Below are 23,799 nucleotides of genomic sequence, written 5' to 3'. Positions count from 1 at the left end.
GCTAAAGAGGCTACTTTTATTACCTAAAAAAATAAAAACATCCCTACGTTTCTCCAGCATGCAGAAGAGAAAGTAACTTTCAAAGATTAACAGTTAGTTGTTTCTTGACAAGTTTGTTAAAACAATGGACCTCTCCAGCTACCCTGAGAACTTAATTCCGTGAACATCAGGAAAACCTATAGTTTTAATCAGGCAACTCCGCAGACATTTCACACTCAGAAGTCAGCTACAGCTAACTTTTGTACCTGATTCCTTGCAAGCCATTTTTCCAGCACAAGGAGCCAAAGCCATGCTGTTCTCCAGGGGCTGCAATTCTGTCCACATCTACAAAAGCAATAAACACACATATCGGATTATACAACATTCTGCCCATCTCTTAGATCCTGGAAAACACTGTCAGAGCTCATTTTGATTTATATATTTCTTTGTGCATGATAAAAAAAACAAAGATGACTAAATCTTTGAAGAAAAGTCATACAGGATAAGAACAGAGAAAACATAATATTGGTACTACTTATACATTAACTTAATGATTTCTGCTGTGCAAATAAATGCTTTTGGATCTGTGAAATACCAACAACTATTGCCATAGGTTTTTCCTTCAAAACAGTGAAATTTATTTGTGGTCTAAAGTTCAGTCTGTAGAGACCTCTTTCAGCACTTCAGCAGATTTCTCTGAAATCTGACTGCTTGCCAAACTGCTATTTCCTGTTCTGTCTAGTTCTATCCCCCAAAATGAAACAAACTCTTATGTCACAGTAGCACAAGTGTAGCTCTTTGTCCAGATTAAAATTAACCTATTGTACTAATCAAACAAACAGAAACACTTGTAATTTCCCTATGCTTTTCACGTGCTCCAGTTCTCACACAGACATTCCAAAACCTAAACTGTCCAGGAACATATTCAGTATTGTGAAAGGACCTAGGAAAAGGAAAAAGCAGAAGACAGTTCATCAGCCTTTAAAAATCTCAGCAGTGCTAACTGCCTTTAGATGTGTTAGCCCAACTACGAAGGGCAAAAAGAAACAAATATGTTTATGTCTCACATGATCATCCCCTAGACTGCCCTAAGTCCTAGAATCTTTATCACAGTGTTGCACAAATCTTCACGTGAGATGCGATCATCTACTTGGAGAGGGGGAGCAGCACTAAGCTTTAAACTTCCCTTGAACACCAGTGTTCCCTGGAGTGCTAGGAAGTCACCCTTCATATGCAACTACCAAAAAGTAGGAATCAAAAATAACCACACCCAAGCAAAACTAAATGCTGTTTCAAAATCCTGGGCAAGAGAAGTAAGAAATTAATAGCATAATCTGAATTTTTTAGAGTTTGAATTTTTAGAAGTTGGAAGGTCTTTCAAGAACTGGAAGCAAGAAAATATTTTAAATAATTACAGTTCTCATCTTGATGGTTCATTTCTAAACCAACTCAAGTCCAGCATTAGAGGAATACAGTTTCAGATGTTCCTTCCTATCCTTCAATAAAATCTAACAAAGCCAGTTCTGAAAAGCTCCCAGATAGTTTTAAGCTCGTATCAGTCACAATGCCAGCCACAGAAATGACCCCAGCTCACTACCTCAGTAGGCTGAGCAGCCTGCCAAGTGCTAAGGCGTCACTGTTCAGGTAAGTGCCTGCCTACACCCCTCAGCACACAAGCCGGAGCTATTCCCCAGGTTCCTCCGGCCTCCTGCAGGACCCACTAAGCTACCTGCTCCTCCCCACCTCACACGCGGACCCACTGAACAGGAGAAGCGCCTGGCTTACCTCACCGCCGCGGGACACGCTACGAGCGCCCTCAGGATCGCTTCCACCTTCTCGGGGCCGCCGGCAGGGCAGCGGCAGAGCTGGGGCAGGCAGGCCTGGGCGAGCCCCCAGCCGCCGCGCCGCACGCACTCACAGAAAAAACCCAGCAGCCGCTCCTGGGAGGCCGCTTCTTCGCGGCCGAACGGATGCATCTCCCCCGCACGGCCGGGGCACCTGCGCGGGGAGACACACGCCGAAGAGATGCCGTGAGGAGCCCACCCCACCTCACCTCACCCCACCTCACCCCATCCCACCCCGAATTTCTCCTTCACGCTGAGCGGGCAGCCGGGGCTTCTCCGCTGCTACCCAGGACTGCGGGCTGACAAGGATCGGAACCGCCCGGCAGCCGCCAGGCCAAGCGAGATGCTGCCCGCGTTACCTGGCGGGGCAGGAGGACGCGGCCCCCGCGGCGGCGCCGGGCTCTACCGCAGCGCAGCCCCGCTCCCGGCCGCCCCGGCCCTCGCCGCCGCCATCTTGGGCGCCGCCTCAGCTGACCGCGGCACCGGGCGGGCACGCGGGCGCCCATTGGCGGGGCCGGGGCAGAATGTAAATAAGCCGCCATCTTTCTTTGGGGAGCCTAACGGCGCCGGGAGAGTCCGGGCAGCGCGAGCCACGCCCCCTCCCGTAACCACGCCCACACGCCCGCCTCTCGTGTTTCTCCGGCCGCTCGTGGCTCTGATTGGCTTCCGCGCGAAGCTCCGCCCCCCGCCCCTCAGCGCGCGGGCTCCCGGCGGGCAGCGCTGAGGGGCTGCGGGGGAGGGGGGCGTGGGCGCGCGTTTGGTCACAGGGCGTGTTCTGTACCTGTGTGTATTATGTACATCTAAACACATCATTTACATTTGTATACACACAAATATAAGAGAGAGGTGTACTTATAGGGGTGTATACATACATATACAGAGCGTAAATACTGAAATTTGTCTTCATAAGCACATCACAGAATCCCAGAATATACATGTAAATATAGATATGTTTGATACCATTTCTGGCCTCTCCCAAAGGGGTGAATAGATATCATATACCCCTATGCAGAGAGAATGGGAGAGAGAGGTACACATATAGAGATATTCAGATGCGTATATATATATTTATCCCTTGAGTATGTTTATACACTTACATGTATATCCTGCTTTCTACAGGGAGATATGACATATATATATATATATATTCACCCCTTTAAGAACGGAGGGAAGAAGCATAAAAATGCATTTTATAAAAAGACACAATACTTAAATGCATTAAATGTATGTAAATAAATAAATACAATGTCTTACACACGTGTGCGTTATTAAGTGTTCCTCTAAAGTGCACGCCTGGCCCTCCCATGCAGGGTGGCAGGGTGCCGCAGGGGCTCCCCACCCTCTCACCCACACAGCCTGGGTGTTTCTGAGCATCCCAGGGGGACATGAGGGGCATGACCAGGCATGGGGGCCGTGACTCAGCTGCTTGGCTGGGAGGCGTCCAGGCGCTGCTCGGCAGAGATAACCACCACCACCACCACCACCCCACATCCTCCCTTTATTCCGAGCTTTTTGTTTGTTTGCGTCCTCACACGAAACAAAAGCTCCTCCGGGGACTCCTGCAGTGGAGGCCAGTGTGCGCCCAGAGCAGTGATGACAGAGAAGGAGAGGTGTCCCAAAGTAAGTGAGCAAGTGGGTCCCCAAGGGCTACCAAACAGAAAATATGGGAAGGGGGCCGTGTCCCCATGCATGCGCTGGTACTCACCTGCACAGCCCACACGGTGCTGCAGGAGCTTGCAGCACTACCAGCTATGGGGTCCTAAGTATTTCTCACCCGTGCTGTTGTCTCGGTATCAGCTGAGGGCTGGCACATGGGTAGTCATGCCTCTGAGCTTGTTTCAGCTGTGATGGAAAAGCTGGAAGTGTTGAAGCCGTGCAGTTGTGCAGTTTGATCTATTCAGTTACGATTCCATATGCTTTTATTGACTGTATTTCGTATGGTGCAGCACTTCACAAACTATTTCTTGACCTACACCAAAGATGGTCAAGGGGCTGGAGTACATGCACTATGAAGACAGGCTGAGGGAGTTGGGGTTGTTCAGCCTGGAAAAGAGAAGGAGAAGGGAGACCTCACTGCAGTTTTTCAGTACCTAAAGGGGGCTTACAGGAAAGCTGGACGGGCACTCTTTGTCAGGAAGTGTAGGGATATGACAAGGGGGAATGGTTTTAAACTAAAAAAGGGTAGATTTAGGTTAGACATGAGGAAGAAATTCTTTACTATGAGGGCGGTGAGGCACTGGAACAGGTTACCCAGAGAAACTGTGGATGCCCCATCCCTGGAAGTACTTAAGGCCAGATTGGATGGGACTTGGAGCAACCTGGTCTAGTGGAAGGTGTCCCTGCCCTCGTCTGCCCTTGCCCAACTGCTTGTCCCTGCAGGGGGGATGGAATTAGATGATCGTTAAGGTCCCTTCCAACCCAAACCATTCTGATTCTATGGTTTATGCAATTTGATTTTAGGTGTCTCCTTAGAGCCAGACTCCTTGTTTGAGGAGCTGTTTCCTCACCTAAGAAATGTCAGGTGGCTGATGCTTTGCTTTTGTTACGAGGTTTACAACATACCTGCTGGAGTCACCTGCCCAGTTCTGCAAGAGTGAATGTACATCGTTAACAACGATCAGTAGAGCTGTCATTTCTGAAGGGATTTTTCTTTAACTTCTTCTCACATTGGTGTTGTTAGGAGTTAGGGGTATATTAATATATCTGCGATGTGGTAAAAGTTGGCTGGATATAAATATCTAGGAGGGAAAAATTGTTTAAAGTCATAGGTAAAACATTTTTCATCTTGAATTTGTGTTCACATTAAGTAAGCTGGCATTCATCTAACATTTTTGAATTCTAATGTATTAAATTCTAACATATTTTCCAATCATCTGAACTTGAAAATATGCATGAAATACCCATAGCTATGTACACTTGAATGGAAACCCATAGGTTTCCACACTAATGTAGTGCTTCTAATAGCCAAACTACTATATGATACACATACTGTGCAGTTCTAGCAAAAAATGTCTGAAGTTTTTCTTTGGAACATTGGAAGGATAAGGCACTTTTTATCTGTAACAGTGTCTGTCGTGCACTGGCGTGGACAATTATCAGTGTCATGCAAACTGCTATTAACACTCAGTGTTTCACAACAGCTTCTCTCCAACAACGATGCATTTGGAGTGATTACATGCTACAGCGTAGTACGCAGAATGCCCCTACTATTTGGTTCCAAAATCTCTCTTATTTTTCCATGCTAACCATTGCCTTTATTAGTTTCTCCACTGACCCTCAAAGCAGTCAGAGAATTACTTGGAAAAAGTAAATGTGGATCTGGTCTTCCAGTGGAGATTGCAACTACAGTAAACGGGAGAAAAGCAGATCACCAAAAAGTGATGGCATTTTAAAGGTACTTAAAGGCACATCAGGGTCTACCTCTGATAAATACAAAGAAGAAATGGAACTTCTGACTAAATACAAGGAAGCAGTGTGAACCAGGCTGAACAATAAAACTGACCTTTACTCTATCCCAACCCATCCTGTGCACTGTGAGTGTGTGGAGATTGACCTCCGCTTGCTGGCTCTGCCCAAGGGCCCCTCAGCCTACCTCCTGCTCCCAACGGCAAAAAGCCAGTGCATCTCTGCCAAATCACTTCTTGTGTGGCACGGCCACAAGAAGACAACAGCCAGGGAGGATTAGCTACCTCAAGATGACAGCCAGGGAACATTAGCATGGGGTACATGTGTTAGCTGGTCATCCATCAGTACCAGTGTGGTTGGGATCAGGTGTGAGGACACAGTGGTGTTTCTGTCAAAATACAGAGTTTGTGCTGGCTTTATGTCCTGGCAGAGGACAGAGACTACCCATTCTGGTGTGAAGCCTTTTGATACCAAGTTAACCTAGCAATGTTTTTTAACAAATTTGAGCTGACAGAGTAAATTCACACATGGCCTGCATCATGCTGCTGCAGAGCTTTTGATCTGCTCTGTGGAGCGCTGTCATGACCTGATTTTCTGTGTCATTAGACTGTTGTGTCACATCACTGGGTTGTCTGAGGTGTGGCAGTTGTCTGGCTCCTGTCACTTGAGGCAGGAGGCTCACCTTGACAATGGTGCTGATCACATCTGTCCAGGCAGTCCCAACAGTAATCACTGACCACACGTGTCTGTCAGGTATGGTACAGGTATGGCGGTCCTTAGTCAGACACCCTCCACCAGGGTCGACGGTCCTGTCAGTCAGCCACCAGGCCGGCATCAGTCATTGTGGTCACGTCAGCCCTCCTGTTTGCCTACAATACCAGAACTGACGGACTTCGTATTAAAAGCGTAAAAAGTACTTTAGGGGGGAGATATTTTAAAATTCCTTTTATATATAAAAATGCAATCAAGCTATCAAAGGTAACCTACTGCAGCTTGTTTCCCGTCCCCTGTAGGTGGAGCGGTATGTTGGTGAAATTAAAGGTGGACTGAGACCTGCCATGAGAATCACTGTCATAGGGATGGTACCTTCCAATCCCAAGAGGTAGGTGGGGGTCACCTGTTCTCATATGCTCTCCTGCATGCCTTAAATTCAGAAGATTTCTTGAGTGTCTGTGCTCTTTGGGAGGAAGAAAGACATACAGATTCATAATTTACGTCTCTATTTAATTTTTCTGCTCTTAAATTAAGATGAGAATGTTGAGAAATGATTCACTATTTGGACTTTCTGACTGTTCCACCAGCATTTTCTACTCCTTGTCTTTATCTAAATATGAACTAGAGGGGGGTGAACAAATGGCATTCCTCTTCCAGGAATAGGTGCAATTCAGAATCCATATCTAGGCTGTCCACTGGTGGCTGGAATCAACACCACTTAAAAAATAGTGGTTTTGGCATGGGAATTGTAGGTCCATTCCTCTGTTTAGTCGATGACAGCAACTGTGCTATCATTACACTTTTTTTGCATCTTTGGCAATCAATTCCAGCCCTTTCAGTAGTGAAGTGTTTTCCATAACCTCCTTTAGGACACAAATTGGAATTATCTACAAATATTTGATTTCAATCACAAGAGAGGGAAAGCAAAATCAGAAGTCACTAGAATCCTACTGGAAACTGGAAGAGAAACAAAGAATGTCCTGTTCTCAGCCCTTTCTGCAGCTTCTAAGCCTGTGCACAGTCCCTGTAGGAGTCCTACATTTCAGTGTGAAAATCAACAGCTGTCTCTAGTCTTTACAAGCATCTGCCATGTTCCCCATGTCCTTTTACATTTCTGAAAGCCCCAGTCATTTAACTGTTTTCTAGCTTTTCAGTGACTCTGCTCTGTGATCCAGTGGATGCAAACAAAGATGTCGGGATGCTATTTACAGTTAACTTTAGTGACAAATCCATCACCCGAAACGCACGAATTGCTGGGAAGTGGGGGATAGAAGAGAAGAATATTCCCTACTTCCCATTCACAGCAGGGGACACATTTAAGGTAATTTTTGGGGTATTATGCGTAGGGTGAAGAAAAGGAGAAGAGCAGGGCTGAAGGCTATGTATTTCACCTCAAATTGCTAGCTTTTGAAATTGCCAGGTTAACAACCCTGGCATACTAGTCTAGTATGGCACAGAGAGCAACAGTTCAAGCCCTCACAGGAGACATTCATTTCTTTCTCTAGTTTTACTGAGAGAACTCCCTATAAAGAGTTTAATAGTATTACCTCAGCATAGAGTAGGTTATTTATCATGGGCATTTTAGAAGAATTGGTATACTTTGTGTTTCACTGTCCTTATTGCATGGGGGTTCTAAGGTCATGCTGATGAAATCAGTTCTGCTGCTGGCCTCTAAAGCCCTCCCCTGTCATTTTCCATTGCAGATGGAGTTCTTATGTGAACACCAGCAAATACGGGTCTTGCTTGATGGACGGCAGCTCTGTGACTTCACTCACCGCATTCAGCCCTTGAACTCGGTGAAGGCTTTGCAGATCACAGGGGACGTCAAGCTTACCAAAGTGGCTTGAATAAACAGCGACCACAATATCAGCATGGGACAAAGAAAAATGTACTTTCCCCTATCAACCTCCTGGCTGATTCTGGGGAACTGGGACTGTGTCTTCTTCATTTGCTGATATGTTTGAAATACACATTTTTTTTCTAATACACGCTCAAAAATTCCAGATATGGCTGGTCCAGATAGATCAGAGAGCCTCTGCTGAAATACTGTGTCGGTCTCCTAAACTGCAAGATTTATGATGCTATGCAGTATCCTGTATCTTCGTGGTTCCCTCATGCCCCAGACATGGAGCTCAATCCTTTGTTGTGGCCTGGCTGTTACCCGTGTGACTAGAACTGGGCAGTGTGCAGGTATCGAGAATGAGAAAAGGGAATTGGGATATTTCCTTGTGAGCGAACAAGGGAGTCTGGAGGGCCCCAATGAGTCTCACATTATCAGGAGAGAACTGCTTGTCCGGGAAGCTCTGCTCAATCAGCATGAGCTATATGTGCTTCCCAGTATGAAGCAATAAATATCTTACCACCATCCCAGTCTCTTGCAGGTTGAGTTCTCAGGGACTGAAAAGTTTCAACAGTTGTACATTTCACAACCTTCTCTGAACCAGCCCTCTGAAATTTTACCTGTAGCTGAAACTGCATTGCCCATTTTTGCATCTGATTAAAACTGCATCTTTACTGGCAAAATTTCTTCAGCAGCTTTGTTAAATATTTGACTGCAAATGAGTGTTATGCTGTGATTTCATTGCTGTAGATCTATAAAAGAGTCCCAAATATGTGGCTATTATAATACCATAGCTGCTGGCTTTGGCTCAGTTTTGATTGCTTGGTAATATCACAGGAAGAAGTGAAAAGCCTCTTGATAAGAGATTTTTTTTTTTAACTACATAACTCAGAAGGCAAAAAATCTGTGAAGAGATGGTTCTGTGGATAGAGGGATATCAAATTTCTTGGTGACTTTATGGAAGATAAAGAGCATGCTGTCTTCGGAGTGGTTTTGGAGACTTCAGAGTCTGTCAGATACAGGTACTCAGACAACAGAAGAATTTTGTAAAAATAGAACATTAGGAGGCTGATCAGATGTTTTAGTCATCTCATACATTCCATTCTACTCTGGCTCTGTGGACAATGTCTCACTTCCCATATTATTCTAAGTTTAAGGTGTATGAAACCATTATGATCATATACTCTGAGAAAAATCATGTCTGAAGAGCATAGGAGATTCAAATGCATTGAAATTTTTTTTAACGTATGTTTAATGATATCAGAGTCAAGCTTGCTAGACACATAATTGAAAATTTAATGGCTTAAGGTAAAAAAAAAAAGCAATAATGAGAATTGCTATTAGAGTTCTCAGTCCACACGGTGCTCCACATAAATGGATTCACGGTGATAAACACAAGGAAGTTTTGCTTTTAGGGCTGAGTGATTTTTTCCGCTATAGTCAGCACCAGCCATTGTCTAGAATAACTGCCACTGATCTGATACTCGGGATCGTGTAATATGATGGGTCATTAACAGCACAAGAGTAATGGATGTACTGGAGATGAGAGTCCTTTGGTCTTTTCTGGCATAACAGAGAGCCAAACGGTAGAGCAGACGGATGGACAGAGACCCCCAGTCTGTTTTCCAGTAGCAATTATCCCGGCACGTAATTGTGACTTAGCACAAGATTCTTTCACAGTGTATCAGGCAGTTTCAGACACCAGGACCTTTCAGACTGTGACGTTGTTCACACACCTTGATTCAATCCACATGAAATAATTAAGTTTATAAGCCCCTTTATAAAGGGGAAAGGAGCAAGACATTTCTGCTTTAGAATAAAGCACAACCTGGATCTGTCAGATATAGACTGAATACTTGTACAAGAGATTCTTTTTTCTTCCATCTTGGAATAGTACATCTCATTGTTTCCTTGTAAAACATCATTTGTCTGTATCCACCTGTTGTCCTTTGTCTCTTGGTTAGACAGTAAATTCCTGGTGGAGATTTATTCCAGATCTGTGTGACTCCTAAGCACCTAGAATTCTGGTCTGTCAGGAATTTGGTAGGTGTTATGGAAATACAAATAACAAAAATAAAATGCCAAAGTAAAAAAAAAAAAAGCCAGACAAAGGGAGCAGGAACCTTGGTCACAAGTGTGACTTTTCTTTTACCACTGAGTCCACCTTACTCATGTCAGTGGTTTGATTGCCTCAATCCATTGTGTTCGCTCTGCCTTGGAGCTGGCCTGGATATAATAATGAATGTCATTTTTGGTGATGATTTTGAAAAGGTTGCCTTGTACATTGCCTTTCACTCCTGCAGAGAGAAAAATGTGACAGATCAGGAAAGTGCATAGAGAACTGCTTTGCAGTGGGTAGGATCTTACTGGAGTTGCACATTGGAGAGATGAGCTCTCCACCAGTTTGCGCAGTTGATTAGATTTGTTCCTGCCCATCTCTGGGTTCCTGTTAGTAAGGAGCTGTGTTGTTCATCATGGCCCTCCATCCTGGACTGTATCTATTTTAAGGCTCTGTCTGCTGTCTTTAGAAAGATATTCCCTATTTGCGATCCACACATTGTGCTTACTATAATAAAATAAACTGCTTTAATAGCAGAAACACTTATCTGTGAGTTTGAGGTTCTAGACAAATGCTTAAGCTAAGCATATTCTCTAGCAGAACTGGTTTTTATATTGCTGTCTTTAGGTCTCCCCTACATCTGGATTCTAGCAGATCCAGATGAGAGTACATACATGTGGAGAGGACACATGAATAAGGAACAGCATCAGGGGTGCCTCAAGACTTTGAGTTCAACAACATCCAAAAAGGCACTTCCTCTTTGGCTGTTAACTCCGGAACATTAATCTGTATCTTGAGACTTTCTGAGGGGTCACCTGACTAAGAGTAGTCCATAAAAAAAAAAAAAAAGGAAAACTCAGGATATCCAGAAGTAACTCCAAAAATATCCCCTTATGGGACAGCCCATCCGTATGGGAATGTCTGATGACATAGCTTCCCTCACTTGCAAGGGAGAAGACAAGCTAACCCACACATTCGTACAGCCAGCCATAAACACAAACCCACTCCCAAAGACTGTGTTGTTATAGCATAGGTACCTAAGTAGCAAAGTCTAGAGGCTCATACTTTACCTGCTGGGACTCCATTGTCCTCCAGAGCTGAGACAAGACAGCCACGAAGAGAAAATCCACCTACTGGCTTGTTTTCTTCCTGCAAAGAAAAGGGAAATGAGGCTTAGCTGCAAAATATCATAATTGGAATCATTTCCCAGGCTACCCCAATTATTTTTATGAAGGTGGAGAAGTATTGCCAGTCTTTCTGGCTATAAAACATCCAAGTCACAGAAGTCAGAACATGTAATTAAATGTATTACTATTCTGTTTGTGCCTCAGATGTTTCTTTGATGTATCTGGAAATGGTGGAGACCAATTAAAAGCACAAAAGGTAGGCTAACAATCACATTTCAAACTTATGTATAGTTTTAACAACCCATATTAAATATATGCATATACACACACACTTCTGCAAGTTTTTAGCTTGCAACTATTCACTGAGCCTGTATGGAAAAAATCTGACCATTTTCATGAGTAGGCTGGCTCTTGTGTCTGAACTTCAGACTCTAAAGTTTGAGTTTATAGCATTACAAGGGCAAGTTGCAATGCAAAACAAAACAAAAATCCCAACAACAAAAACCCAAGCCCAAACCCCAAACCAAAAAAGACCCCACAAACAAAAAAAAACAAAACCCACACAAAGAAACAGGCAACAAAACATGAACCAGGCTCATAAGTTCTTTTCACTGTTATGCTGTTTGAGTTTTCTTTAAAAATTACATGAAACATTGCTATAACATATTCATCTTAGTGGCCTCTTGGGCTTTGCATTAACCCCATGCATCGGGGGCTGATGGATTCACATGCCCTTCTGGCTCACTCTCATTGCGATGGTTATATCCATGACGACAAACTCTTACTATTCCTTGAGCACGTTTAAATCTGAGTGTCAGAAACTCCTGTAAATATTTTGGGATCAAGAAGACCCTATTCAGCGTTGTAAAAAGAACATAGGAACTCCTAATAGCAGAATCGCTGTCAAATGTTGGGATGTCAGCCCAGCAAGACCACAGCCCAGGAAGAATCCCTGCAGGATCATGGTCCCAGACTGTGTGGGTACAAGCAAAAGAGGAACCCCTAAACTGCTTCCCCACAGCTAAGGAAAGGGAATCTCAGTGAGGAAAAGATAGGCAGGGGACACAGGGATAGAAAATCATACAAGGACAACCTCCTAGAGTAAGGCCAGAGAGGTCTTATTTCCCAGGACATCAACAGAAGAATCCAGGAGATCTGGGAGAGAGAAACATTTACAGCATGACTGTGTTGTCTTTTCATTATAATATTTAGGTCTGGAATAGGATTTCTGAGTGTACCAACTCCACACTCACATACCTTAGTGGGGTCATAGTAGTGCAAGAAAGCAGGATCAGCTCTCAAAACAAATTTCCTCACCTTCCAGTTTTTCCTCTTGTGTCCCTGGAAAATGGAAGAATTAATGTTACCACCAGTAAATACCTCCTGCAATGGTCATTTTCCTGCAGGCCCTATGGAAGGCCTAAATAGGTACTGAAAATAGAAGTTTTGCAGCCAACAGAGAAAAAAAATCTGACATCTTAATAACTCCCATGATTTTCTGCCTAACATCCTTCTTCATAGATTGATAATTTCTTAGTCTCTCCTTTCTTGTACTGAAAAATCATGGTTCCTCATACAAAAATCCAGAATAAAAATGTGATCGTGCAAGGCAGGCAGGTTTCCTTCTGCAGGTGGATGTGTTATGCTGTGAACCAATGTGACTGATCCTCATCTTGCTTGTGGGAAGGGTCTAAAACTAAGTCTCGCAGACTAAGAGTTGGGATCCCATAAGCAATTACCACTGACAGGTAATTACACTTGAAGAAAACAGGACTCACCCCCAGCAGAGCATCTGCGTGTGCATGAGTGACTGTCCACAAATTAACGTCCACTTCATGCAAAAGCCAATCTTCCCAGCCTTGAAATTTCGCTGTGGCCAGCAGAATATCATAGCTGCTTGCACAATCCCGATGGGATAGGTGTGATCAGAAGGACAGTGGATCTACTTGGTGTGAATACAACAACTCTGGTGGAGTATGTGTGGGACTTTTGTTTTCAGTATTATTTTATACCTTTCAGTACACACGTAATATATACAGAATATCCAATGAATCCTGCCAGAGCAGCAGGTTCCATAGCTCACATCCTTATAGCTAGACACTCTTCACTTCATGATCTCTGATAACCGTGTTGATGGGCAATTTAAGTCTGCTGGACACAACTCCCCAGCCATGCTTGTGTAACTCTCATTCATTCTCCTTGCAGCTGTAAGAGCTGTCATTTTCTTGCCTCACAGTGAAGGGTCAAAGATTGTATTTACCTGTTTCACTAAGAATCCTTGCTTCACAATCATGCCACTTAATTCAGAGATGTTAAATTGTAGCTCTTCCTTGGAGCTGAGCATTTTCTTACTGCTCTCAGCCTGCAAACACAGAAAAGATGGCTCCACTTTTATTTTTAATCTTAAGGACAAAGTTCTGCATTTTATTTTCCTTGAGCTGTTTTTAGTGCTTTTTTCCCCAAGTGAATTCTTTATGGCCTCTGTTAAATGCAGACACAGCAGTGCCAAGGGCTGCAACCTTTTTAATGCCAAATTACCTTACTTGTAGATCCTTCCATATCCTTGTAGATTTTTTTCCCCAGCAAAAGTACAAGTACAAACACTATTGAAAGCCCAGAGCAGCCCCTTTTGTGCTTGTTTTCACAGCTTACATATTTTGCCTTTGGGTGCGTGCTGTGTGTGTCCCCCTTTACCACTGCCTCAAATCAAATGCCTGACCATGGGCAGAGGAGCTGCCTCTGCTGGCAGCCACACCACTTACAAACATGTACAGTGCGGTGGAGTCGTCGAGGAACTGCTCAGAGAGGTCGCTGTAGCGCATGGCCTCAATGCTGCGGGCTCCCACGGGCTTGGTGAAGTTCTCCTCCATCAACATGGAAGCCAAGGTGACGGCCTCAAACCGTGACACAGCAAAGCTATTGGAGATGAGCCAGTCCACCAGGGCAGAGCCTGCAGGGAGAAAGGCAGCTCTCAGACCAAGGCAACCTGCTCTTCCAAGGTGAGACTAATGTCTCCTGCCATAACAGGCCTTCCTTTGACGAAACACTTTGGCACCATCACAAAGGCTGCCAGTGAAGTGCAAGGTTGACTGAAAGAGTGGGGTCCTATGTATGCTTCCATCTATCCACAGAGCAAGAGAGAAAGGTGTTGGAGAATTCAGCTGCACCAGTACTTTCCAGTGGGCCATAACTGATCCCACCATCAAATCAGTACAGTGTCTCCCTTGTCCCCGCAATGTGGCATGGCATATGTGAGGAAGTCCTTTGTCTGCAGCAGGCATACCTGTGAAGGTCTCTTTGTATCTGTTGCCTTGCTCCAAGTTGCGGGTCAGCTTAATTCCAGTACTGCTGTCACGCATTTTATCCACTATGTGGCTGTAAAAGAATACACAGGATAATGTTACTTTAATAGAAAGTCAAGCAGAAACTGTCATGTGCTTCTGTCAGTGCCCAGGATGTCCTAATGATTACCAGCATAAAGCTTGAAAACAATCTAGATCGGTTTAGTCCTGAGTTTGTTGTAGGAAAACTTTATTCTCCCAACGCGCAACACTAAAAAAGACACCTCATAAAGTATCTTTCATTTTAAAGCATTTCAGATTGGGCTACAGTCAGACTCCTTTAACCATCTCAACACAAATCAAATGCATGTCGTTTTCCTATTTCTTAATAGAAGTTCTCATTTAACAAGATGCACCCTGAAAATCCTAGCCTGGATTCTGGCTGTCAGCTTTGAAAGCTCACCAACATGGCATGCACAAAGTCATCTCTCGGTCTTTTCGTGACCTTACAACTTGCAAGGTAATGCATCTCCTCAGTCAGAATATCTCTGCAGCTGACTAGCTGCCTTCAAGCCAGCAGTGGCATGCCTGTGCAGAGCCCCTATACACCCAAAAATGAGGGTCAGGAAAAAAATGCATTCCTGTGCCCTGACAAGAGTGTGTGCAAATCCAGGACAGAGCAGCCAGTATAGAGGCTCCTGGCCATGAAGGAGCAGATCTGTGCAGAGAGAAGCTTCCCTTGACCCTCCCCATCCAGCAGCTCAGGTACTTTGCAGACTACAGCGACAGTGGAAGGTGAAACTATAAGCACTTACTGGAGGCTAATATTCTCCAACAGTTTGAAAGAGTTCTTCATTCTGTGAAGCTCTTGTACCTGCACTGGGTGACCAGCGTGAATGGCTCCAGTGATGTCCAAAGCCCAAGAATCTCGCTCCTCTCTGGAGCAACATTCAAGGAAATAGTCTGTGTTGGTTTTCGTCCTTAGTTTGATGAGTAGCTGTGGAGAGAGAAGTGCAAAGCAGTAATAACATTTAGCTCTTGCCCTCCACTCGCATTTTCCTTTCTTTCACCGCTAGCCCAAGTCACAGAAATCAGTGTGATATGGTATCCCTCCTGGGTAATACTCGCCTGAAGGACGCTGGATACAGTTCAGCTTTTGGGGATATTTTTTTTTCCTTAGATCCCTGGCTTTTTGGTTACAAGCACAGTTTGTATACGTGGAGCTTGTAATTCTTGAAAGAGAGCACACTGCCCAGAAATGGGATGAAATAGGAGCGTGCTGCTGACTGTGGAGTTTTCACATCCACATCTCTTGCTTATCAACTACAAACTCTCACTAGGCTCATTCTTCCATGAGACGTACCGAAATAGTCAGCAATTTACAGAGTCATTTCCCTTCTGGCTCTTCTAAGGGGAAGTCTGCGTGACCGCTGCCCACGGGTGAGTGGAAAAGCCCAGGAGACACTTTCCTTTCCAAAGCCGTATTGCTGGAAACTCCACAGCAGTGAAGACCCACTGGGAAAGGAAAAGGGAGTCTGACCTGTCTGCCTGAGAGCCCTGTGTGAATATGGACAGTGTTTACAGCCTCTACCATAGATGATAAACTGTCTTTTTTCCCCATCATTCTCAGGTTTAATTGAGTTGCTCATGTCCTCTCCCCACATATTGTTGGGATGATGCATTTGCATTTATTCTTCTATGTCTGTGAGGCTTTTTTTTCCTTTTTTCTTTTCTTTCTGTTAGTGACTGCACCTCAGATTTGGGCACAGAGAATGACAAAGACACAACGAGGCAGTTAACTGCTAGTCCTGGTTACATTGCAAATGGCAGTTTCGCTTTTAGTGAAGCCTGCTTCTGGAAACGCATGCCCCAGTGATGTAGTTACAGCAATCAAAGAAATCAGGGGGGAGAGGAAAACACAAGAGAGAAATTAGAAAGCGAGCGTCAGTGAGAAGGGATACATTTTTCTAGTCTTACCGGTCTGTTCTCATATTCCAAGCATGGACAAGTAATAGTGCAGCCATCCAAGAGGATCCTACCCTTTGGAGAAGACTCCTTCTTGCCTCCTTCAAGTTTATAGTACAGGAGCTTATCCTGAAGCAGAACGAACCATCTTACTTTCCAGTTATGAACGATATGTCCCTAGAGGGGAAGAAATGCACATATTAATACAAGCATTGAAAAATGGGTGTTTTCTTTTTTGTTTTCATGTAAATACTATAAGCCAATAGGGAACCATATGAAAAGAAACATGAGAAGTCATCGTCAGTCTTGCTCTCCCTGAAATACACATCTTTAGCAATGAAATAACACAGTTCCACCAGTGTAAAAACAGGGAGCAAGAACAGAAAGGTGCTTTGCTCTTTCTCCAGCAGAAAGAACATTTTTGCTGGTAAGAATTGTTTCTTGCAAAAGCTCACAAGAATTATCTCAAAGAGCCGTCATTTGGGTGCGTGCCCGCCTGCTGACAGCAGCAGGCAGGAACAGGGCTAAATCTGAAATCGGTGAGTGCGTCAGTGTGGTTGGCAGCTCTTGGAGACAAACACTTTTTCTTCAGTGCCCTTGGGTGTTCATCTGTTTTGTTCATTGTCATTTTGGTCGTGGCTGTAGGTGCCAAGTGGTCCAGAGAGTGCTTTGCTGTGTGACTTGGCTTTTCTTTACATCCCCCCATGCTGCCAGATGGTGCTTTATTTCTATCCTGCCTACCTCCAACTCCCTGGGCTAAAACACTCTCTGTGCTACTGTTTTTTGCAAATACTCTCTTTAATGGCAAAAGACTGAGCAACTGCTGCTGTCAGGTACATCCTGGGTTATACGAAATAAAATACCTCTTCTTTCCCCTCCATAAACAGCCCCTGGCTGTCTTTCGCCCAGCTGCATGGGAGAGCAAGCTGAGAGAGGGCTGGTACCGACAGGCTCGGTCCTGTCCTACGGGGTCAGGTCCCGCCTCGTGGTGCGGGGAGCTGCCTTGCGTTCCTGCAGACGACGACGGAGCATCACAGCCTGCAGGCAAAGCCCGGGCACAGGCAGCTCTGACACCTGGGAGAGGTGGGCACGGCTAGGAGGAAGGAACATGCAAGGTCCAGTCGTGGCAGGAATCAAAGCTCATTAACTTGCTATGAGTAAAGGGGAAAACCAGCAATTTCCACAGAAGTGGGGTAATGAGTCTCTAAAATCCAGGGCATGTTAGTTCTAATGTCTGCTAGCCTATACCCAACACAGTTAATCTAGTTTGGTTTTGCTCTTTCCTTCCCTTCCCTTCACCTTCCCCACTTTTTCACCTGATGTACATCCCCTTGTCCACTTCTCCTTTCCTATGGTTCTTTTCTTTCCTTCTCAGAGATTTCCTTTTTTTAGGATGTGACATTACCTTTTTTTCCCTTCAATTTTACCTGTCACACATTGTACTTATACATTATAATACATAACTCAGTCATCTATAATGGATTTATACTTTATCCTTGCATCTGGTCTTCTTAAGAAATCCATTTCCTTTACCTGATCCCATCCCTTTACTTTTTTTTTTTCCTCTGGATCCCCTCCTCCCTCAGTGTCCTTTATTCATCTTCTTTCTGGTCTCCTTTCTATCAAACTGCACATCTCAGTGATGTCGCACAGCCAGCCAGCAGTTACAGCTCAGCACGCTGATGACACCCGTTCCTCTCAGACACGGCGCCTCGGCTTCCCCTCTCTAATTCGGTAGTCACACAAGAGACACAAAACATGACCACAGCCCAGAGCACAGAGCAGGAGTTGGGGCTGCTCTGCCCTCTCCATGGAAGGGGCAGCAGGGCACAGCTCGGACTTCCCATGCCCCGCAGCCGCAGCCGTGAGCCCTGCCAGGAGAGCTCCTGACAAGAATTACCATCACAGTAGCACCAGAAGCAGACACGTACTGTAGGAAAGCATTTCCCAAGGCGTGGCAAAGCTTTGAGCAAACCTTTGAATTGCACTTCAAGTGCACAATCAAAGACCATATTAGTCACTGAGACGGACTTGGTACGGAAAGCTGCTCATGCCCCCTGCACCATTGCCCTCTACTAACTGATTCGATCCCATGAGGAGAAATGTTGGGAAAGGCTGAAAGCTGTCATGCTGTGTCTCAGTTGATTTCTCCATGCTTCAGCTGAAAATTTCTTACAGTGAAGCTTCTGGGGTGTGCAAGAAAAGTTGTATCAGAGACATTTCCATATTCATATTGCTCTCACGCTCTTAAAAAAGAAAATCTGTTCTCCATCCTCTCACAAACCCTGCTCAGCCATCTCCTTAAGAAGGCACAAACTGTCTTGAGAGACTTTCCAAACATCTCCCCTCTGCCCATCCTCCTGTGGCCACTTTCCCTGGTGCCACGTAGCCTTTCACCAGGTATTATTACTTTTATGTGCTCTTTGCAGAGGTGTGCCCTAGGTGCAGACGTACCGGCTTTCCGATAACCGAGGGAGCGACACTGATAGCTCGCTCACTTTCCCCTGGGCAAACGCCAACACGGGGAACTGGATGGAGGGCAGGTAAGGCCTGCAGCTCCTGCAGCTTCCTCCACAGGAGCCTGTAGGTACCTGGAGGAGCTCCTCGACCCCTGCACTCGACATGCCGCCTCGCCAAGAGCCCTGGCTCCATCGGGTCCCTTCTCAGGGGCCGTTTCCACCTTTGGAGAGCATCGCGCGCAGGAGCCCTCGCGGCGCTGCCGCAGCACCTACCCGTTTGACGAGGAAGCCCTCCTTCAGGACTCCAGCTGCCTCCTGCATCACGGCCAGCCGCCAGGAGAGATGAGCTCCCGCTGAGAAGAACCTGATCCCTGGCAGTCTGTCTCTCTGCACGTGAGGAGTTCAGGCAAGCTCATTTTTCTCTGCGACCCTCCTCCTGAGTGACGTACTCTCCCTTCCCTTTTTTCTCCCGCTCTGTGAGACATTAGTTAAACATTGAGCTGGCTCTGATACATTACCTGCCCTCCAGGGAGGAAAACAAAGGGAAGTCTAAAAAGGATCTCAAAGGGATTTCATAGAATTTGGTATAGTAAAAAAAAAACACCCTTGAGTGAGTAAGCCAAGGTAAGCAACAGCTTCATGGTGACAAAAGAGGTGACACACAGGAACTGCATGGGAGGGAGAAGCAGAGTTATAAAACTATCTCAATTTCAGAGAAGTCCACTCTATGGCATAAAATTTCTCATCTAATAAGCATATCTTCTAGGGGTTCTACAGATCAGAACACCTCGAGTGTAACATACTGAATATTATAATTACAATGAGAATTTTACAAACCTTAAAATAATTGCTTTTGATAGAAATTTATTTTACCAAAGAAGCCCAAATGTCTCCCAAAGCCCACTCTACTTTCAGTGATCCTTGGACATGTAAACCAAGATTCCCAGATATGCCTACTTCAACTGAATATCCTAAATCTCTACGTAAGCAACTACTTGGGTTTTTAGAAAAGCGGTTTGATAAATAAGCCCAGTGCAGGGACCTCTTGAAAGTCCTGAGAGCTTCTGAAACAGTGCCTTTTCTGTGCCTGAATATGAGCTTGAGGGTTTTTTTTTTCATTTTTGAAAACCTCAGCCATGATAAATCTATTTGATAGGTCTTGAAGAAGTAAGTCAGTGTTAGTAACAGTATTTCAGACAGAGCTGCTGTGTAGAGTCTTTGCTGTATTGTTAGCATTCCATGACTTGCAGCCAATTTAAGGTGATATATGTGGATAAAGCTGCAGACTGTGATAAGAAAAATGACGTACAGTAAAACAAATAACAAAAGCACTTGTTGCTATGCACCCACAAAAAAAAGAGTCCAGAGTTCTTAGGTAAGACAAGTTGACTCACGTATCTTAGTCTTTGCATACTGGATCAGATTACTGGTCATACTTTCCTGTACTGAGGAAAAGGAACAAGCAAATCATTACCTTATCTTTATATTATTTTTCTAATTTCTAATGAGGAGGGAGGAAGAGTGAGATATCAAAGAAGGTATTCAAACATGACAACATGCTGGAGACTACCCAGACAACAACTCTGCATAGATCATGAGAAATATAGTGGGTAACTGAAGACTGTTTTTTTTTTTGTTTTGTTTTGTTTTTTTTTACATTTTTTTTAAATCCATTCTTGTATAAACAGAGAATATGCTAGCTGAGGTTTCAAAAGCAGCCAACCCACATGAAGTGCATAGCTCCTGCTATACTCCCTTCGCTACTTTGGAAAAAGAAGGCAGTCCCATGACAACCAGTCGTGTAAATCAGTTCACAGTTAGCTGGTTCTTCAGGCTGTTTAAACTGAGTTCAGTAAGCTTAACAGGACACCTAGAGGATTAGTTTTCCTTACAGGTATGTAGTGTTCTCAAATATAGCAATATAAATTTTCATAAAGAAAAATATTTTTTTTTTTGTGACCTAAAAGTAGAAAGAAACATTTTTACTTTTTTTTTTTTTTAAGAATGATCTGTCTCCGTGTATATGCATAAATGTATATACAAATAAAAGTATGTACAGAAGCAGAATCTTGGGAACAAAACTGAGGAAGTCATCAGAAAGAAAAAGTTTAGGTTACTGAACGCCCCGTACATCAGAATTAAACTTGGCCCTTGTCCTGGTTTCAGTTAGGACAGAGTTAATTTTCCTCTTAGTAGCTGGTAGGGTACTATGTGCTACAAACCTGCACTGCCCCCACCACTGTTAAACTTCAGGTAATAACATACGAACAAGTCACAAAAGGAGGCACACAAGGACATGACCAATACTGAATCAAAGAAAAAAACCTTGAGTCTAAGTAGACAAGATACATTAACACCACATTTGTTTCCTACACCGGCACACTTTATACAACCAGCTCCAGGAATAGTGTTCCACTGCACCGTACTTGAGGTTTGACTTCACGTTGCTTGGCTTGTTACTGCAGGCAATCCGTAACAAGGTGGGTCAGGTAATTCCATGCTAGCGAGGACAGGCAGAAGCTTGCAGGGGGCTCTCGCTCAGACAGTGATCTCAAAATTACACAATAACCAGCCCTGGTCGAAGATCTGAGCAAGTGAGCTTTTTTTTTTTTTTTCCAGCATGCAGACCACCCACAACACTACAGAAGTTTCTTGGCAAAATTACTACTAGCAATGAAAAAATTTATTGTCAAACTGCTGGTGAATTTTGAAGCAAAAGTTTCCCTAGCTGGTCATTAAACAACAGGTTTTGTATCAGGTTTGTCTTTTTTTTTTTAAATACAGATATATTTTTTTTAATTTCTTCAATGCTTCCAAGCATTTTTTCAATACTTGGGATTTTTGTAATGCACACGTATCCACCCCCCTATTCTACAGAGGTTATTCAAGGCTAACAAACTGCCCATATGTTGCTCTCTGAGGCTAAGTAAAAGCAGATTTCTTGGCTTCGTAGGAAAAGGGTCATATACTGTCAAATGAGTCAGCAGATTTGGGCTGTCATATTCAGGCATGTGCTGGGAAGGCAAGTTCTGGCATTCAAGTCTTTCGGTAGAAAAGGATGTGCTTCAAACCATATAAAGCTAAAGAGCTCTAGAAAACTAAGTCTTTGGTGGGACTTGAAAACCACTGAGGAGGACTGTTTCATCAGATCCATTTTAACAGGGTGTTTTCTAAATGCCAGCACAGTATTTTAACAAAAAAGTACAGCTGAGCAACTGACAATTTTTTCCATTAAAAGTGACCCCAAAAGACTTTATACATTACAGAATTCGCATTAGCATGGTTAAGAATAGCTATCTGTAGACTTCAGGACCACAGACTCAGGGTTAACTGGAAACGCAGACTGTGTTGTTTCATTACTGATGCCTCCAGTTTAGTCCCCCACGAAGCTAACAATCCCTGATTAGGAGAACCTGCCCAAAGGACAATCCCCATTGGATGCTCTACAATTTCCATTAATATTATAATGTGAACAGCATCACATGGGGGATTACATATGCTCAGCTTTTCCAAAACAGCTTCTTTAAATGTTAGGACCTCGCCCTCCAGTGTAGGACGCCATTAAACCCGTAGTTCCTTTAGGGGATTAGGGATGAAATAAGATGAAAACAAACCACATCAAAATAAAAACTGATGAAACATTTCTAGATAAAAGTTAAAGACAAACATTTAAGAGTATTCTGATTTAAGAGCATTTTAAAGTTAACTGCAGAAAGGTGGCAATGTTTGAAAACAGCTGTTTAACTGTATTCCCTGGATCAAAGATTTATGAGAAATTAAATACTGAAGTACAGATTTGGCTACAGAGAACAACATGCCAGTTCCACTGCCTCTTACGGACTCCACAAAGCTGTTCACACAAAACTTACTACATGTATTAAAATGCTTTGTAAGCAAACAGTTCCAAGCACACCAGACTGGTTGCAACAGAAGGTATCAGCTCAGTTTGTGCTAAGGACCCTTAACTCACAGTTCACAGGCTAGCAGTCCTTGCAAGCAGCCATCTCAGAGCTCCTTCTTCCAGCTACTGCAACACATGAGAAACATCCAGTTACTGACAGAAATGATGCTCCCCTATTAACACACCAAGGCAGCTTTTAGAGGCAACATTAATTGTAATCCCCTGGTAACACTCTTACGTAAAGAGCAAGACCGGCTCATTTTCCTTGCCTTACTTTACAGCATTATTTTGGCATATGGATTACAGAGACATGTTTTAGTTTTTAAAACTTTCTACTTTTGTCAGAGTGCCCACATATCATGTTGAATGCGGGTCAATTCACTATTTTAGTGAATTGGCAAAAAAGGAGGAGTTGTTCATAAAAATGAAACCAAAATTATCAAAGAGAGAATACAGCTTCAAACCCTGACAAGGCTGTCATATGTAACTTCTAAGAAGAAAGTAATTTGATCAAGTAACCACAAAAGACACTTTGCGATGACATACTCAAGTATTTTCCAACATTCTGCAAAGACTGGAAGTTACCTTTTTGGCTTTGCATAGTAAAAGTTGGGCACGTGAACTTTTCTGATAATCAAGCATGTATTTCAATATACAGTTTGTGAATGCCTTTTCTAGCAACACCTTGTAGCAATGACATTGTTTCTACTACGGCAACATTAAGAATTCCTACATAAGCTGCAAAGACTCATTTTTCATCCATTTTTTTCCTCTAGCAGCACAAAATATTAAAAAAAAGACATAGGCAATATATGATATGACTATGAAAAAGATAAATCCATTTAAAAATTCAGTTATTTGGAAAGGTTACTTAAAATATAACTTCCCCAATTCCCACAGACAAGGACAAACAGGACTTTTTCACTGCAACATGGAAAGCAGATCTTGTTTCTCCTCTTCACAGAAGATAAACTGGTTGTTTATAGAGTGAATAACTCAGTCCAATGCAAACTAGATCTAGGGTAGGCAGAACTGAAGGTCAAGCAACAGTGAGCTTGGAAGACAGCAATGTCTATTTTGAAGAATGAATAAATTAAATTAAAGCTCCTGCTATATTCACATATAGGAGCAAAGTAACTATACGTAATTTTTCAACTATATTTATTGAAATTGTAACAAGCTATATTCAAAGCTACGTTCACAACTTACAAGTTCTGCATCCCTA

At 43.7% G+C, this 23,799-nt stretch overlaps 3 protein-coding genes across 8 annotated transcripts in view; 1 reads left to right on the top strand and 2 right to left on the bottom strand.

Moving 5' to 3' along the window:
* The window catches only part of ZFYVE26 (zinc finger FYVE-type containing 26), a 59,580-nt gene extending 57,006 nt beyond the window's left edge, over window positions 1–2,574 (bottom strand). For all 6 annotated transcript variants that reach the window (XM_066997690.1, XM_066997691.1, XM_066997693.1 and 3 more), the window contains exons 1-3: window positions 2,183–2,574; window positions 1,765–1,977; window positions 246–324 (exon numbers count right to left, since the gene is read on the bottom strand). In XM_066997690.1, the coding sequence (XP_066853791.1) occupies window positions 246–324; window positions 1,765–1,955 (270 nt within the window). In that variant the 5' untranslated portion in view covers window positions 1,956–1,977; window positions 2,183–2,574. The remainder of the gene's footprint in view (window positions 1–245; window positions 325–1,764; window positions 1,978–2,182) is intronic.
* A 153-nt stretch (window positions 2,575–2,727) lies between these two features.
* LOC106031681 (galectin-related protein A-like) lies at window positions 2,728–8,307 on the top strand. Its single transcript, XM_013174203.3, has 4 exons — window positions 2,728–3,443; window positions 6,242–6,330; window positions 7,089–7,263; window positions 7,646–8,307. Exons 1-4 carry the CDS (start codon window positions 3,228–3,230, stop codon window positions 7,787–7,789), a joined length of 624 nt encoding a protein of 207 aa, XP_013029657.3. The 5' UTR covers window positions 2,728–3,227; the 3' UTR covers window positions 7,790–8,307.
* A 137-nt stretch (window positions 8,308–8,444) lies between these two features.
* Window positions 8,445–23,573, bottom strand: PLEK2 (pleckstrin 2). The gene is made up of 10 exons (XM_013174200.3): window positions 20,068–23,573; window positions 18,947–19,147; window positions 16,227–16,391; window positions 15,065–15,246; window positions 14,252–14,343; window positions 13,731–13,918; window positions 13,229–13,330; window positions 12,226–12,309; window positions 10,912–10,990; window positions 8,445–10,079 (listed from the first exon to the last, which is right to left on the bottom strand). Exons 2-10 carry the CDS (start codon window positions 18,992–18,994, stop codon window positions 9,952–9,954), a joined length of 1,068 nt encoding a protein of 355 aa, XP_013029654.2. The 5' UTR covers window positions 18,995–19,147; window positions 20,068–23,573; the 3' UTR covers window positions 8,445–9,951.
* Window positions 23,574–23,799: the final 226 nt, after the last annotated feature.

This window comes from Anser cygnoides, chromosome 5 (genome assembly GCF_040182565.1).
Source record: "Anser cygnoides isolate HZ-2024a breed goose chromosome 5, Taihu_goose_T2T_genome, whole genome shotgun sequence".
Classification (NCBI taxonomy): Eukaryota; Metazoa; Chordata; class Aves; order Anseriformes; family Anatidae; genus Anser; species Anser cygnoides.
The sequence above is the reverse complement of the archived record's forward strand: the minus strand, read 5'-3'. Positions and strand labels throughout refer to the sequence as shown.